The sequence below is a fragment of the Acartia tonsa genome, chromosome 2 (assembly GCF_053477335.1).
Source record: "Acartia tonsa isolate MP-2025a chromosome 2, ASM5347733v1, whole genome shotgun sequence".
Lineage (NCBI taxonomy): Eukaryota > Metazoa > Arthropoda > Copepoda > Calanoida > Acartiidae > Acartia > Acartia tonsa.
In genome coordinates, this window is record NC_137261.1 from 46817243 (window position 1) to 46833723 (window position 16481).

The 16481-nt window shown below is 30.9% G+C and overlaps 1 protein-coding gene across 2 annotated transcripts; it reads left to right on the top strand.

The window, feature by feature from the left end:
* The first annotated feature begins 994 nt into the window (after nucleotides 1-994).
* Nucleotides 995-14378, top strand: LOC145312005 (histone-lysine N-methyltransferase SETD7-like). 2 transcript variants are annotated; one of them, XM_080151089.1, is made up of 18 exons: nucleotides 995-1093; nucleotides 1430-1588; nucleotides 2102-2157; nucleotides 2645-2716; nucleotides 3204-3303; nucleotides 3754-3825; nucleotides 4455-4591; nucleotides 4965-5035; nucleotides 6185-6247; nucleotides 6794-6876; nucleotides 7322-7378; nucleotides 9013-9048; nucleotides 9366-9420; nucleotides 10502-10565; nucleotides 12510-12583; nucleotides 13153-13255; nucleotides 13610-13697; nucleotides 14137-14378. In XM_080151089.1, the coding sequence occupies exons 1-18, from the start codon at nucleotides 1059-1061 to the stop codon at nucleotides 14219-14221; spliced, it is 1410 nt and encodes a 469-aa protein (XP_080007215.1). In that variant the 5' UTR covers nucleotides 995-1058; the 3' UTR covers nucleotides 14222-14378. The 2 variants fall into 2 exon arrangements, with proteins under 2 accessions (XP_080007215.1, XP_080007216.1); XM_080151090.1 differs by lacking the exon at nucleotides 6185-6247.
* The last annotated feature ends 2103 nt before the right edge of the window (nucleotides 14379-16481 follow it).

Below are 16481 nucleotides of genomic sequence, written 5' to 3' on the forward strand. Positions count from 1 at the left end.
AATAGATTATTCCATTATTATTAGCATCTCCTGTCAAAAAAAATAAAAGCTATTGTTTTTGTTGAATTGTATATTCACTAAAAATGATTTGTTTGGCTTCCCGCCAATTTAACTTGAATGTCACGGGCAAAAACACATTCCAAAGACATTTAATCACAAAAGTATAACGGCACATTGGCAAGTTATGTTACATAGAAAGTTTATTGTAACAATACTTTTATAAATAACTATAGAAATTCCCTTATTTTACACTAAACAATGTTAGTTTTCAAAAGTTTATTAACATTGTATGTTAAATAGAAATCTACATACTATTGTTGTTTTTAAAGTTATTATCAAAATAATAATTAACAAAAAAATATACATGATTTTTTTTTTAATTATAAAGTAAGTACAGTTATTTATCGCATCGTAATGTAGACAACTTTCCGCGGTTATTAAAATGAAAAATCAAAAGATGAAAATCAGTTATGTGAGCTCCGAGGGACTGCAGATCAAGAATTACAAAACTAGAATTAATTTTATGATTTCTATTTTAGCATTTGTGTAAAATTGTCTGTAATACGATGTTATGCAAGATTAGTATGTCTGAGAATCGGTTTTAATCCAGCGGACATCAATCGGTTACAAAGCAATACTGGAAATTATGTTACAAATTCTTATTTTCAACTGAGATTGGTAAAATAATCTGCAAATGTTTGAAGTAAGAAAGTATTTTCTAAGCATGTTATCTTTTTATCAATGTTATCAAGTTGTTATCTTGACTAATAAAGTAATTAACAAACATGTATTTAGTTATAAATATTTACTTTTAGCTTTGTGTGCTTCTGGAATGATCATTAAATGTTTTTCAATATAATATTTAAATTTAATTTTAATTTTTATCGGATATTAACTATCAAAGGTTTTGCTTAGTTTAAAGTGTAAACTAGATTTACTAGAATTTAAATCAAACATGTGTCTACAAAAGTTTAACTTTGAGTTTTACATTATATTTTATTAAAGATCATGAAATGAAATAGTTTAAAGTATTTTCTGAAGTGAAATAATAAATTATAATGGCACAAAATGAGCTTCATCTTATTCTTTTAAAGTAAGTATAATATAAAAGGATTTTAAAAACAAGTTGGGTTTAATAAGTAAGGTCAAAGCTTTATTACAATTTTAAAAATCGGCTGTTTCTCTCAAAGTGCTTAAGCGAGTACAGAGCCCACCACTTTATTTTGAAATAAAATTAAAATAATAATTTTATGTCAGATTAGGTTAGGTGATAGCGGTTACTGGGTAGTCCGCACGCAGGTCACCTTAGGTGTAGGCCCCGTAAGCTTAGGGCTCCAACCCGCCCTGCAAAAACTAGGCATTTTAAACAATTTTGAGATTTCTAGGCGAAAAGGTGTTGCTCAAATAAATCACCAGTTTTAATCTTTAGGGAATGGCTACGATGTGTTCAATCTGAAGACTTCAACCTTGCTGACATATTCCTACAAAATGATAACAATGAAAATGTCAACAATAATAACATAAATAACAATGACGAAAATAAGTCTGAATTTCAAGTGATTAATTCTAAGCTCGCTGTTTCTGTCAGGTAAGATCTCAAACAAGAATAACAAAATCCAAAAAATACGATAGGGAAGTTTAATCATTGAAAATTTGCGGAGTAGCACATCAACAAGTATTTCAAGGATTTTTTAAAAAGATGAAAGTAACATAGATGGTAAGAATGCATTTATAAATCAATGGTCAACATATGTAATAATGTATAATCTTTAAAATTTTAGTGGCACGAGAGTGACGAGAAGGGGGAGGGAGAGTAAAAAAGGATGGGATATTTTTTTATAGTTAATATTTCTCTTTGGAGAGTGGTGGTAACCTTCTAAAAATAATTATATGCCCTTTCATGGAACCTATAAGAAGATCTATTGTAAAGGAGAACCATGTTGGTCCAGCGGTTAGTGTGATCTTAATGTACAGACAGATACACACACACAGAGACATCATGTTACTTTTATAGAAGGATGAAACAAAATTTTCTTAAAGACAGTGAAGGCATTCACAAACCGGTTTTTAGCTGTGAGAAAAATATGATCATTTGTTTTAGTGAAGAGGATGATGATGAATATGAATTAATTTTTAAAGATGGCACAAAATACATAGGTATCTCTATTTTGCAGAATAAATATAATGTGAAAATTTCCTATTCCTATAAGGTACACCGACAAACGTACTAGGGGGACAAAAGTACTAGTGAGACAAACGTACTAGAGGACAAACGTACTAGGGGACTAACATACTAGGGCGCCAAACTTACAGGGGGTAAATCTCTTAAGTAAAACGCTCTAGGATTATCTCAAAATTAGTGGATTTTGATTTTATCGTTGGAAGATTTTTTTTCTTTGTTTTATGATTAATTTTGGTTAAAAAACGAATGGAAAGCAATATTTATCTCAATAAATCTTGTAAATATAAAAAAATATTTTATAATATCTTTCAATTGTAAAATACAACAATTATTACCATTTTTAACCCCAGACCAAGTTTAAAGATTTTAAAATCTTAGATCGTTTTAGATGAGAGATGTAAGAGGTTATAACCTTCCCTCTCAGAGGTTTAAAGCTTAGCCAAAAGAATATTATTTTATCAGGTGGACTGGAAAATGGTTTAGGAAAAGGACATGCAGAATTACAACTTCCAGAAACAGAGGATTTTAGTGAAGGTTATCTTAATTTAAGCCTATACATTTTTGTGCCTGTGAAAATTCTACTTTCTATTTTCGTAAACTTAGTTTTAGATTATATATCGCATCGTGTTAGACAGCTTTCTGCGGATATTAAAATGATAGATTAAAACCAGTTTGTTGACCCGATGAGCCTAAGGCCTGTTCAAGCAAAACTGGTGTTAATTTTATGATTTTTATTTCAAAATTCGTGAAACATTGTATGATTTTTCCGTTATTGTGAGATATTCGGTTTCAAAGCCATACTGAAAAATTTGTTAAAATTACTGGACATAACATCTCCTCTTGTCTTTTTTATTCAATTAAACTATCCCCTACAGTGCCTTAATCGTGCATGAATTTCCTGGCCTAATAATTCAATTAATTTGAAAAACTAAAAAAATAGTGGGTGAGTGGAAGGGTAAGGTGGTTATGAATGTTCCAGCAACCATTAAAGGGATAATGACGTTCCATAAATGTATTGTAGGTGAAAGAATAATACGAGGCTATTTCATAAATGGCTTACTCCATGGACCTGCTACATTGGTGGACAATAGACAATGCACCTCAACTCTAATCATTTTTAGGTGGGATTTTAGACATTTTTAAAAAGTGAAGCCACTTTATAGATATTTCAAGTGTTTGTCTGTCAGTCTATAACACTAATTGTTTTAGCTTTGAGTATATCTGCTGTATAGTCAGTTATGAATATATATTCCTTTAGATGTTTTTGTGCAATTTACCTATGACAAGATTTTTTCCTTGGGTAAAAATTTTCAAAGTTGCAATTCAAGTGTGTATTTATTGAAGAAAAGATAAAAAATAAATATTAGAACGATAATGAATGCAGGAAAGGTTGTATTATCTAAAAATTTAACCTTTTCTTTTTTACTCTTTCTCTCTCTCACACAATCCATTTATCTTTGTTTCTTTCCTTCTCCGATTTCTTATTTCTTATTTCCTCTCTCTTTTTCTCTGTTTGCTCATATGTGTAGCTGACATTAAATTTTTATATCTATTTACTTTAATACGTTTAGGAACGGAGTAAGAAATGGTCCTTATAGGATATTTTTAAGAGGTGGTACACTTATTCAATATGGATTTTACAGGTTTGCATCAAATAATTAAATTTACATTAAATATTTTGTAGAGAAAAATAGCTATTTATTGGAAAGCTAATCTGACTGGAATTTAAACATGTATTTAATATAATCATATTAAAAATAAATTTATATAAGATTTGTGTTGAATAGTACCATTCTGGCAGGTACAGGATGCCAGCAAAACAGGCAGGGTCATCCAGACAAAGAGCAAATAAATTTTGACTTCAACAAAGCATTGCAGATGACAAAAATACTAAAACAACCTATAAAAGGCATAGCAATTATAGCTTTCCAGGTGAATTCCAGGTTCAATGTTTTGATCCTCCAGGTCTCCAGCAAATTTGAAATGGCCACTGTGACTTGGCAAGGGGAGGATGGACATGGCTAAGGATTTATTAAGGATCAATGAACGTGGATATTATGGAAATAACGTCAATTTAGATTGCTAACATGGACATAATTTATGGTCAGTTCTTTCGTACTATAGGAGGGGGGGTGATTGGATAAAAGGGGGTTGATGTATGGCCGGAGTCATTATTTTAGCCAGCTACAAGTTTCCCTTCATTAGAGTGCATGACAATCTGGTGTAAGATCCAATAAATAATAAATCCATTATTGTATCTATTCTAATTCAGAAATGGAAGATTAGAAGGTTCCCAGTTAAGAATAGGATCAGGAGAAAATTCTTATTATATTGGACACATGGATGAAAAACAAAAATTCCAAGGAAATGTAATTTACCTGTACCCAAACCTAACCAAAGCAATCATAGGTATAAATAACCTCTTTATTTATTACTAGGGGCTACGCCCCTAGAGACCTGTAGAGGCACTTGAATCGGGGGGAGTTGAATTTAATAATTCAATTTTTATTTTAGATTTAAATACAAAAAATAAAAAAAAATGTTTGAGGGATGGATTTTAATATTTTCTTTTTTTGGGGGGGGATGGAGAATTTTTTTCTAGGGACAATTTTTCTTAGGAGGGTTCTGATACCCTCTCCCAAATAGTTATAAACCTTCTGGGTCCTGTGAGAAGCTACCCTCAAAGTTAGTTAGTTAGATTCTTTGGTACAGAGAGACACCCTGACACCCTGTACTTTATTATTAGGATTGTTACACAATTTTTGATGTTAAATTTATTCAGGTGAATATAAAAATGGTCGGCTAGTAGAAGGCCACTATGCAAGACTTATCAATGCATTTATGGGTGATGAGGTAACAAATACACAACACATAGCAACATTAAATTAACACAATTAACATCAGGCAGAGTGGAAAATGACATCTGGATGTAATTTTGTTTTCAATTTAAATAAAAAGATGAAAGAGTCATATTTCATTCTTCCAGAATAATAAAAAAAACATAAAAATGAAATACATCAATTTAAACTATTTACCCAACGTTCAGTTACAAATTTTCTTAATAACTACCCCCACATACTAAAATGTTAATTGTTAAAAGAGAGTTTACAGTCTAAAAAATTTGTTAATATTGATATTCAGTTTTTTACAATTTGCTCTTACTACCCTACGGAATACCTTCTTAGTTGTTTAACACAGAAGTTTAAATTGTCTAAAATGAAATACCTATGTTAATATATGTTTATATTATAAAGATTTTTTTTTCAATTTTGATTGTTTCTGCTAGAATGGTAACAGTAACATACTCATAATGTGAAAAAGGAAATAAAACCATTATAAACTTGCTACCATTATAGCAGAATGAACAACAAAGTTTTTCTTTTGAAATATTTCTCTTGTGAGTTGTAGTATTAAAGGATAGTGTATTATTATACAACAATAATTATCATTAAAAAACTTCAAAGTACTTTGTCAAGTACCGAACCGTCACACACCTTATTTTTAAATCAAATAGAAAATAATGAGGGGGGAGGGGTCATTACTTTAGGTCAGGTTAGATTATGTCATATTAAAGACTCAGTATGCCCACAGGGTTGGGGCATTTTAAGGCTTTCAGCAGGGGCTAGGCACAGGAAAAGCCTAACGCCTCATCATTTTTAGTTTATTTTAAAAATAAGAGTGAGCAGTTTCAATGCTTGATAGGCACTTTTGTGGAAAGCAGCATCTATCCCTTTAAGACTACAACACAAGAATATGTTCAATGTTCACTTAGAAGCAGCGCATAGTGCCTTATAAAAATGACGTCATACAATACAAATTACCAATGATAGGCCAGTATACATTTATATTGACCAATAGTAAAATGTATTTTGGCCTATCATTGGTCATTTGTATTGTATGACGTTAATTTTTATTATGCACTGTAAGCTGCTACTTAACTTGTGTTGAAGAGACCCTGTTAACCTGTTTTGTTGATGTTAACAAATTTGTGATGATTTTCAGACACTGGTAGGGTCAGGGGCAGGGGGGAGTGGTACCATCCTCATTTCATCACAATCATGGAAGGTATCATCAAATTAAGTCAAATTGTTAAGAATATGTATTCTTTTTTAAATAGTTAATAGGTCAATATTAATTCTATATTCATTTTACCATCATTAAATTAAAATTTTGAGGTATGGAATTTGTTTTAAAAAAGAAAACTTTTAAAATTCATTTAGACATAAATATGCATGATATCTTATGGGATCAAGAAAGTAAAATAATTTGCATGATTTTTAACAACTCAGAGTTCAGTAAAGATTTTGTAGTATTTTTCTCAAATGAATTGCATGTGCTATTCTAAATTTGAAAAAAATAACATTCAAGCAGAATTTTAATTAAAAAGTATTATTATTTTAGGTTATAATTAACCATTAACTGTTCAGTTCATTTCTCATATTCATTTAACTAACTTAAACACACCTTTAAGATGATAAAGTCTAACTTTAATGAAAACAAATAATGATAAAAATGTATGTATATAATAAAAATAATTATTTACTAAACAGATCTGTTTCTTCTCAAACATTTACTTGAAAGAATAATCATATAATTAAAAATTTATTTTAGATAGGGTTTCCAACCTTAGAATTTAAAACAACTGGAACACAATCAATTAAATATGATCCATCAACTTTTCTTAGAATAAGCAGGTACAACAATTGAAGCTCTTTATAGGGATTATAAAAATGACGTAATACAATACAAATGACCAATGATAGGCCATTACACAAACTAAATTACCAATGCCAGACCAGTATGCATTTTAATTGACCAGTATGACGTCATTTTTAAAGGCACTTAAAAAAATTCGCAACAATTATCTTATTTGATTATATCATATGGCACTTTAAACATAATAACATTAACAAGTATGACAATATTCATAAAAACAAAACAAAAACTTAAAAAGTTATGGATGGAAAGCAAGAATAATTTGTTCATATACTTGATACTTGTTGGTATAGGAAATCATTAATTGATTAGTAGTCGAAAAAATAAATCTGAAGGACAGACAAAGCAAATTATATTATAGCTTTGCTTCTAAACATCATAACCTTAGAAATATATCTCTGATATTACTTCACTTTATTCTAGGACACCACTTCTGAAGGATGAATATGAGACTGAAACTGTTTATGTTAAAGATTCCAGGTAAAATAATTATCAACATGATAAACATACAACTTAAAAATAGATATACTAACTTGGATCTTACAACAGATTTTCATGTTCTCTAATAAAGTGAAACTCGCAGTGGGCTAAAATAACGATACTATTCCATCCACTCTCTTTACCCCATCCCCTCTCCTCATTCTGGATTAAAGAACTGACCAATAAATGAGTTTAAAGTTAGCAACCTAAATTTACGACATTTTTTCCCTTTCATGATACACTGTTAAAAATAATTTTTTTATTTAGTATCAATTGATACTCTGGAGAGTATTGGACCCGTAAGTGCCCTACAACTATATAATTAATATATAACACTATGTAATACTATATAACACAATAATTATTACTATACAGAACCCATACATTTTTTTAGTATCGATTGATACGCTCTAGGGTACTATAGAATACGCTGTAGAAAAGTTTATAAAAATAGTAATATTTTATACGTTGTAGGGTATCGGAAAATACGCTGTAGAAATGTTTCTTGATTTAGTACTATTTCATACGCTGTAGCGTATCAGACAATACGCAAGAGAATGGTTTATTAAAATAGTAACTATTCATTCGTTCTAGGGTACGAATCTGTACTGTAAAGAATAATTGAAACAGGCACCATTTGTGCACACCTCTCATGGAAGTGTTTCAATGCTTGGTCGTTTTAGACAAAGATGTAATGTTACTATTTATGCTCAGATTTATAGTTTTGTTTTTTGTAATTATGACTGACCATAGTTTTTATTTTTAAGGATAATGTTTAGTCCTAAACATCTTTAAAGTAATTTTTTTACTAAATTTACATTTAAATAAATGTTTTATGGCTCTGCTTGGTATGTTTGTTGATATAACAAAATGTATATGTACATATAATAATCATATATTATAAACTGATCTTTCATACAAAGTAAAACAGTTTCATTCCCTACAAAGTATCAAAAATTATGATAGAGGGTAACAACAATTGCGAAGGAGGGCAATGAAAAATTACTTCTACCGTATTGAATTATATTCCCAAGAGCGTATTAGACAATACTATACAGACAAATACATTATTTAGTACTACGTGTTACTTCACAGAACATTACCTAATACTTAATACAGCATTGAAAACTTCCTTGTATCGTAATGAGGTTTTTTTCCTACTACGTACGGATTGATACTATACATTAATGTGAAGAATATAGAGTATCATCTGATGCTAAAAAAAAAAATTATTTTTAACAGTGTATCCACCTATATTCTACATATATTAATTTAAATTTCTGCATTTTTCCTTTTGTCTTTTGAGCACAGAATCCCTCCCCCTTTTTTCTAAAATAGTTATAAAAAATTGGGATTGGGGGGCTAGTCTTTCGTTTGCTTGTTTATTACTTTCGGTAAGGCAAGGTTAGGTTATATGGGTTACTGGGTTGCCCCGCAGTGTTATGATACCGCAGGCCAAACAGGGTTACCCCCCCCCCCCCTCCCTCCAAAGGAATGTTGGGAATAGGAGAAAACTAACCCCTACAATATCTAAATTTATTCAAAAATTCTGTAGGAGGGTGGGGGACATCTTATTGCGATAGGCACTTTTAGCTAGGGAAAGGACACCTAATTTTCTTTATATTTCTATTTAGAATACCTTTTGCTGGAGAAGGACTTTTTGCGGCAAGGTAAAAGTACTATTTTAGAATGGTAAAATTTCAAATTATCATAATCAATATAAAAAAATTATATTTATAAATAAATGTATAAGTATAGATGTATAATCCAGACAATTATCGGGCCAAATAGGAGACCCTATTCGTCTGCTAACAAACTGTTTAGTATTGTTTTGTTAGGACCCGGCTGTGTTTATATTTCCGACGCCATTAGCTAATTTCAAAGACCCAATACAAAATCTGGACAGGGTCCCCGCCCTGTGTATAGAGTTGCATATAGCTCATGCCCCCTCTATTCTTTACTTTAATTGTTTATATATATTTTTTAGAAACATTGGAGAGGGGGAATTAGTTTGCCTGTTCAATGGTTACAGAATTACAAAGGTAAATTATGTCAAATATTTTTAAAAAAATATTATTGCATTTTGGAATATTTTTTTTGTACAAAACTTCTTGAGCAATGGATTTAGAACATACGTGGATATATTGACAGAGGAAATTTAAATTGCTAATATAGACCTCATTTATTGATCAGTTCATTCATCCAGTAGGAGGGGAGGGTATAGGGCAAAGAGGTTAGATAAGGTATTGTTATTTAAGCCAGGTGCGAGTATTACTTTATCAGAGTACATGCAAATGTGGTGCAACATCCAAGTAATAATGTATCGATTGTGCTTGCCTAGATGCACATATTTATAATATAAAGTAGAATGATGTCTGTCCGTCCGTCCGTCCGTCTGAAGCTTAAGATCTCAGTCCCCGCTGAACTGATTGGATTCTACTCTTCAGTGTATATACCTATTGGTTCTTTGGTGCTTTATGCTATTTTCCCCCCAAAAAAAATAATTTCATATTTTTTTCAAATTTTTTGTGTTTTTATATATTTTTATAAATAATTATATTTTTTATACTTTATTAATTTTTTATATTTTCAATTATATTTCTTCTTTTTAAATTTCTTTTCTTCTTTTAAACTTTGTTTTATGAAATTCAAAAAGATTGTGAAGCTTCAAAAAGGCAAATGGCAAAGAAATTTTTAAAAACATAAAAAGAAATATCGAAGGTTTTAAATAACATAAGTCAATATGAATAAATATAAAAAGTTATAAAGAGTTATAAAATGTTATAAAGAGTTATAAAATACAGAAAATATCTTTAAAAATCGTAAAAAAAAAATTAAAATTCTCCCCCTGAACCTTCAGGCTAGGGGCGAAGCCGCTAGTGTTTAAAAAAAGAAATTTTTAAAAACATAAAAAGAAATATCGAAGGTTTTAAATAACATAAGTCAATATGAATAAATATAAAAAGTTATAAAGAGTTATAAAATGTTATAAAGAGTTATAAAATACAGAAAATATCTTTAAAAATCGTAAAAAAAAAATTAAAATTCTCCCCCTGAACCTTCAGGCTAGGGGCGAAGCCGCTAGTGTTTAAAAAAAGGCGTAACAGTTTATTTTGAATCTAGAATAACTGTAAAAGAAGCATAAGGTACGGAGACGAAGACTGGTCTGATTTTAGATTGACGCTAGGTGAGCACTTTTCATTAAAACACGTATGGTAATATCATAACTAACAAAGCACAAATATAATGATAGAAGACCACAAACCTCTACAAATATGATAAATCTTTTGTTCAGACAGGTGACAAATTAACCATTAACAGGGTGGGGCACATAAATCCGGACTTTTTCAATTTTTTAAACAAATGAACATAAAATCGTCAATTTTAAAGATTTTATTGAATTTTAAAAACTGGGAGGCAGAATAGGTATATGACTATTAGATTATTCAAAAAAAAATGGCCGCCAGTCTCATTCACCGCCTCTACCCGTCTCCTCAACCGCCGGCAGGCCCATGTCAAAATGTACCTTTCCAAGTTGTCGAAGTTCTCCTTGATAGTGGCTATGAGGGAGGTCTTTGTAATATGGACACGTCTATTGGTGCATGCTTTAAAGTAGCTTTAGGCCCAAAAGTCCATTGAATTAAGATCAGGCTGCTGGGAGGCCACATTTCCTTAGGAACGTGAGTAACCGTAGGATCCAAATTAACCCAACTTTCAAGCTACCCTTAGACACGGAGGCTCTTATTTGGAACACAGTTGAGCTAGAATGACGTTCTTTACCTTTTTGGAAATGGCATGACAATTCAGCGGTTGTCAGCGCAATCCATAGTCTAAAATGAGTTTTAAAGTTTCATATGGGTCGCTGAAATCGAGAACCGAGAAATTTTCACAATTTTTGACGTTTTTGACATCTCAAAATCTGCCACGTTTAACTTTGCTGGAGTACTACGGCCAAGCCATTTCAGATAGAGAGCTCTAGTCTTTTCTAGTGTCTTACTTATGTATCTAAGAGTATCTCCAGCAAGTTTTATAACCCTACCTCACCTAAAGATGGGCTGAGGTCAGATTTAGTGGGACCTAGTCGAGAATCAAGATTAAACCACCAGCGCATTTCGAATCTGCTTTGTTGAGCATATGCGCGGCCAGCTCGGAGTACACGTCCCCAATCGTCCAAACATTTTTTTGTGCTGGAAGGTCATTACCTAAGCTTTTTATAGTGGGGTCAAACGTCATGATTGGTCAAGTAGTTTTGACGCTATGGCCGTTTTTAAAAAGTCCGGATTTGTATCTACACAAAAACATAACAGTCTATATTAAATAGCAGCCGAAAATATTACATTTTCCCCCATAACGTTATGGATTAACAGATTGGCTGATAGACGGACAGGTATGACAAAATAAATTATAGGGTAGCTTTGCTTCGCTACTAGAAAACAAATACTTATCAATTTGATTTAAACTAGTTTCTATCTGAAAATCATTTTGGATTTTTAAATGGATATAAAATAAACTTGGATATCATGACAGTGGATTGGAAGAATTGTCGTTAATCCAAATTACTAAATTGGACATCTTTTATTGATCAGTTCATACATCCAGTAGAAGGGGTAAATGGGATGGATTTAGGGAGGTGATCGTTATTTTAGCCAGCTAAGAGTTTCTCTTTATTAGAGTACATTGGTACATGGCGTAAGTTCCAAGTAGTATAAATCCATTATTTGTTTAGACAAGTGTACAGATCTAGATATACCTGAAGATATTATTTGTTTAGACAAGTGTACAGATCTGGATATACCTGAAGATATTATTTGTTTAGACAAGTGTACAGATCTGGATATACCTGAAGATATTATTTGTTTAGACAAGTGTACAGATCTGGATATACCTGAAGATATTATTTGTTTAGACAAGTGTACAGATCTGGATATACCTGAAGATATTATTTGTTTAGACAAGTGTACAGATCTGGATATACCTGAAGATATTATTTGTTTAGACAAGTGTACAGATCTGGATATACCTGAAGATATTTTTTGTTTAGACAAGTGTACAGATCTGGATATACCTAAAGATATTATTTGTTTAGACAAGTGTACAGATCTGGATATACCTGAAGATATTATTTGTTTAGACAAGTGTACAGATCTGGATATACCTGAAGATAGTCAAAATACAAAAGATTACTGTGCTACTCTTGGTCATAAGGTATAGGAGCTCATAAAAATTAGGCATGTTTTTAGCGGCTCTTTTATCTGCAAAATCAAATTAATGTTTTTACGCATCAATTTGAAAACTATGATGACAACATCCAGAAAAGCGATGTTCTGAAACGGTAGGAAAAACGAACATTAACAATTGTAGAGTGTCAAAACTGAAAAAGCAGAATATAAATGTAACTGCTGAACTTAAATACTGTTTAAGGACATACTTTAATAGAATTTGATTATAGAGATGCTTCGATTATAACATTGTACCATGTTGTAATAGGAATCAGTATTCACAAAATAACCCATAAAAAATTGACGTTGAAAAGGTTAAAAAGCAAAATGATTTTTAACCTTAAATGGATGTACGGACTTTTGGGTAACGATTATAAAGTTGTTACATTTCTAAGTTGATAAAAAGAGCTAACCGTTTTGCACGGACGGCTAAACAGACCCTAATTATAAAAAGCCTTTCTTTTAAAAAGGCGACTCCGGCTCCAACATAATATTGCTGTAAAAATATCTCATTTTATAAATCTAAAGCAATTATTTGAAATTATTTTCTTTCAGGCCTGTCATAGTTTCAAAGAGAAGAACTCAATGTTTCATGACTTTGAACATCCAAGATTTGGAGAGATCATGTCAATTGTTGCATTAAAAAATATCAGAAAAGGTAATAAAAAGGTATCAGAAAGCTATAAATCCAGGAGGCTTTCTACAATCAGAAAATAACTGGTATAGCCAAAAATAAATAGATAACCATCTTTTAAGTGACTGCTATCTATTTTATTTATTCTACCACAAGCGGCTATGGGGGGGTATAGTCACCCCCCCCCCATTTTAATTCCCTTTGGAGGATGGTGGTATCCTCCTCATAAATAGCTATAAACCTTTCAAAGACCTATTAGAAGCTAAACTGTAAAGGAGAACCATATCGGTTCAGCGGTTAGCGAGATCCTTCATTACAGACAGACTTACAGAGATCCTGATACTTTCAATAAGGATTTGTTTAAAATATTGTGACTAGATGAGGAGATCTTGGTGAGTTACAACTACAGTTTGGGATGTGCACCTCCTTGGTATCAACAACAGTGGATTCAATATCTTAAAGATAGGTTAGTAAAGACGTCCAAGCTTTGTATTGATGGAGGGAGGGGGGGGGGGTATAAAATATCTATTTATGGGTAAAATTTTCAGAGAGGTCAAGGTTGAAAACCATGATTTTTGGTGTAAAGTATGAAAATTTTATATGGCTTCTAAAAACGATTGGTTTTGAAAAAGCGCGAAGATCCATAAATGAGGCTTTAAGGAGGGTGGAGGGTGGTACAAAATTTCAACTTTCTGGGTAAAATTTGCAAGGAAAGGTTAAAAACCATGATTTTTTTGGTGTAAAATGTGAGAAGTTAACCTGGTTTTTAAGCGCGAAGCTCCAAAACTGTCTTCTTTTTTTGAGGGGGGGAGGGAGAAAGGGGGATATAGCATTATTTTATTTTCAACCTTTTCTGTACATATGAAGGTTTAGTAAAACTACTTTCTTATGAATCTTTTTTTCAGGGGCCTTTCTAAAGAAGCAATTTGGAAGTTGAAAGAGAAGGAAGAAAGTAAATCTGGAATTGCAATACCTGATCATTTATTCTAATCCTATTTTATGCAAATCCTTCGCCAAAAATATATTTTCCCCCTAATTTGAATTTTGTGATATTTATCAATGAACTTACTTAAATGTTAAACTTATTTTAAAAGATAATCATATTGATTGTTATTCTTTGTTTAAATATATTCACTTGTTAATTCAACCTTTACTGTTAGTTTATTATTCACGAAGCTACTCTATAATTCCAAATGTCTGTCCGGCTGTAAGACAGGAAGTAGATTTTCTTGGCTCCTATTCAAGATATTCGGCTGAAACTTCTTGTCAACGTTCCATCATTATAAATCATTATCAACTATACAAAACATCCCCATTGCGGTCGGACTGCTTTTATACAGCTTTTTTGTTGCTTTTATATTTTTCTCATAATTCTCCAAATCTTTGGTGTTTTTCAATCGATTTTTAAAATTTTTCTTTTAATGGCAATTTAAAAATTAAATTTCCCGATGATACAGGTTTTTTTGGGTTCAAAAATTAAAGGACAGGTAAAAAATTACAATAAATTAATCTAATCCAAATCTATCATACAAAGTAATCTACAGAGAAGCAAGTCCTTTAAGTTCTGATAAACAGCTGGTGAATCTAGGATATGTGGCGGGGGTTAAGTGGGAAATATGGAAGGTCACACCTATTGGAGATATGGCCAAAAAAATATTATTCTCGCTACCAAAAAGAAGCTCTTTTAACTAAAAAAGAACACATTTATTTTTAAAGAAGGCGTCTCAACTTTTTTGCTTTTTATTTAGAATAGCTAGTCGATGTTTTTAGTAAGTAATAGATGTAAAATGGTCCATAGAATTTAAATATGCAATCGGTTTTTATGTAGACCTCTTATTTTTGAAATTTAAATATTTAATTTAAATATTTAAAACGCAACAAAATAAAAGAAGAAAATTGCCAGTATGAACAAAAATAGTAAGATCTTTAATTTGAAACCTTACTTTTTAAATTCTGTTGTGTAATTATTGAAAAAATCTATTTTTTTTAACCTTGGTTTAATCAAAACTTTAAACATAAATATATTCTCACACAGGCATAAAAATATGTTTTCATATATGACTTTACAATGAGAAAAATATTACGAATCCATTCTAAGCAAAATTGAAAAAGTTTTATAAAACTAAAATCAAAAGTATAAGTTTATTCTAAGCATCATAATTTTCGGCTTTAAAGGGTTGACTTGAACAAAAACTAAATAAATGTACATACACTGTAACAGATATTTTTTAAACACAAGAAACAATAATGCATTTTTAACTGCATTGTTTTGAAGTTTATAAACAGAAAGAACATATTTGTTCATAATTTTTCATTCTTTACATGTAATTATCACTATTTTTATTGTAGTATCTATTGTATATATTGTATGAACATTACCCCTTTTTTTTGTCAATTCTATTGGTTAACTTTTGAGGTTAAGCTTCCCGATTTGTCAATTTTTGAGATTTGTGATTGACTAGTTTAATAGTTACAATTAAGTGTTGCCTGTAAAATATAATATGTTAGGCCATTTTTATTTTTTTTAATTTTTTTACTTTTTTTCAATTTTTCGTAATATATTTCTGATTCCAAAGGTATATATGAACCCATATTTTTTATGCCTGTGTGAGAAAATATTTAAGTTTAAAGTTTTGATTAAACCAAGGTGAAAAAAATAGATTTTTTCAATAATTACTCAACAGAATTAAAAAAGTAAGGTGTCAAATTAAAGATCTTACTATTTTTGTCATACTGGCAATTTTCTTCTTTTACTTTGTTGCGTTTTAGTACCTTAAAACGACTGATTTTTTTTTTTAAAAACTTAAATTACTTTGAAAATAAGAGGTCTCCAAAAATACGATTGCATATCTAAATTCTATGGACCATTTTACATCTATTACTTACTAAATACACCGACTGGCTATCCTTACAATAAAGTAGTAGGATCTCCATGTATCTGTCTGTCTGTACTGAAGGATCTCGCTAACCGCTTAATCTATATGGTTCTCCTGTACAGTACAGCTCCTCATAGGTCCTGGGAAGGTTTATATCTATATTTGGGGGGAGGGTACAACCACCCTTACAAGAGAAATCGTAATTTAAAAGTAAAGAAACAATTACTAGCGCCACATAGCGGATATTTTTAGTAAACTGCTGATCTTCACATAGATTGAAAAAAAAATTATGTGTCTCTAGCTTAGTAGTATAGGGGCGTGCCGCTAGTTCTAAATAAAAAGCAAAAAAGTTAAGACACCTTCTTTATATCAGA

What these genes read in the sequence shown, in the direction of transcription:
- LOC145312005 (XM_080151089.1), top strand. Translation starts at nt 1,059, where the DNA reads ATGGCACAAAATGAGCTTCATCTTATTCTTTTAAA. An exon ending in CTTCATCTTATTCTTTTAAA is followed by an intron (nt 1,094 to 1,429) that starts GTAAGTATAATA and finishes TTTAATCTTTAG; the next exon opens with GGAATGGCTACGATGTGTTC. An exon ending in AACAGAGGATTTTAGTGAAG is followed by an intron (nt 2,717 to 3,203) that starts GTTATCTTAATT and finishes AATGTATTGTAG; the next exon opens with GTGAAAGAATAATACGAGGC.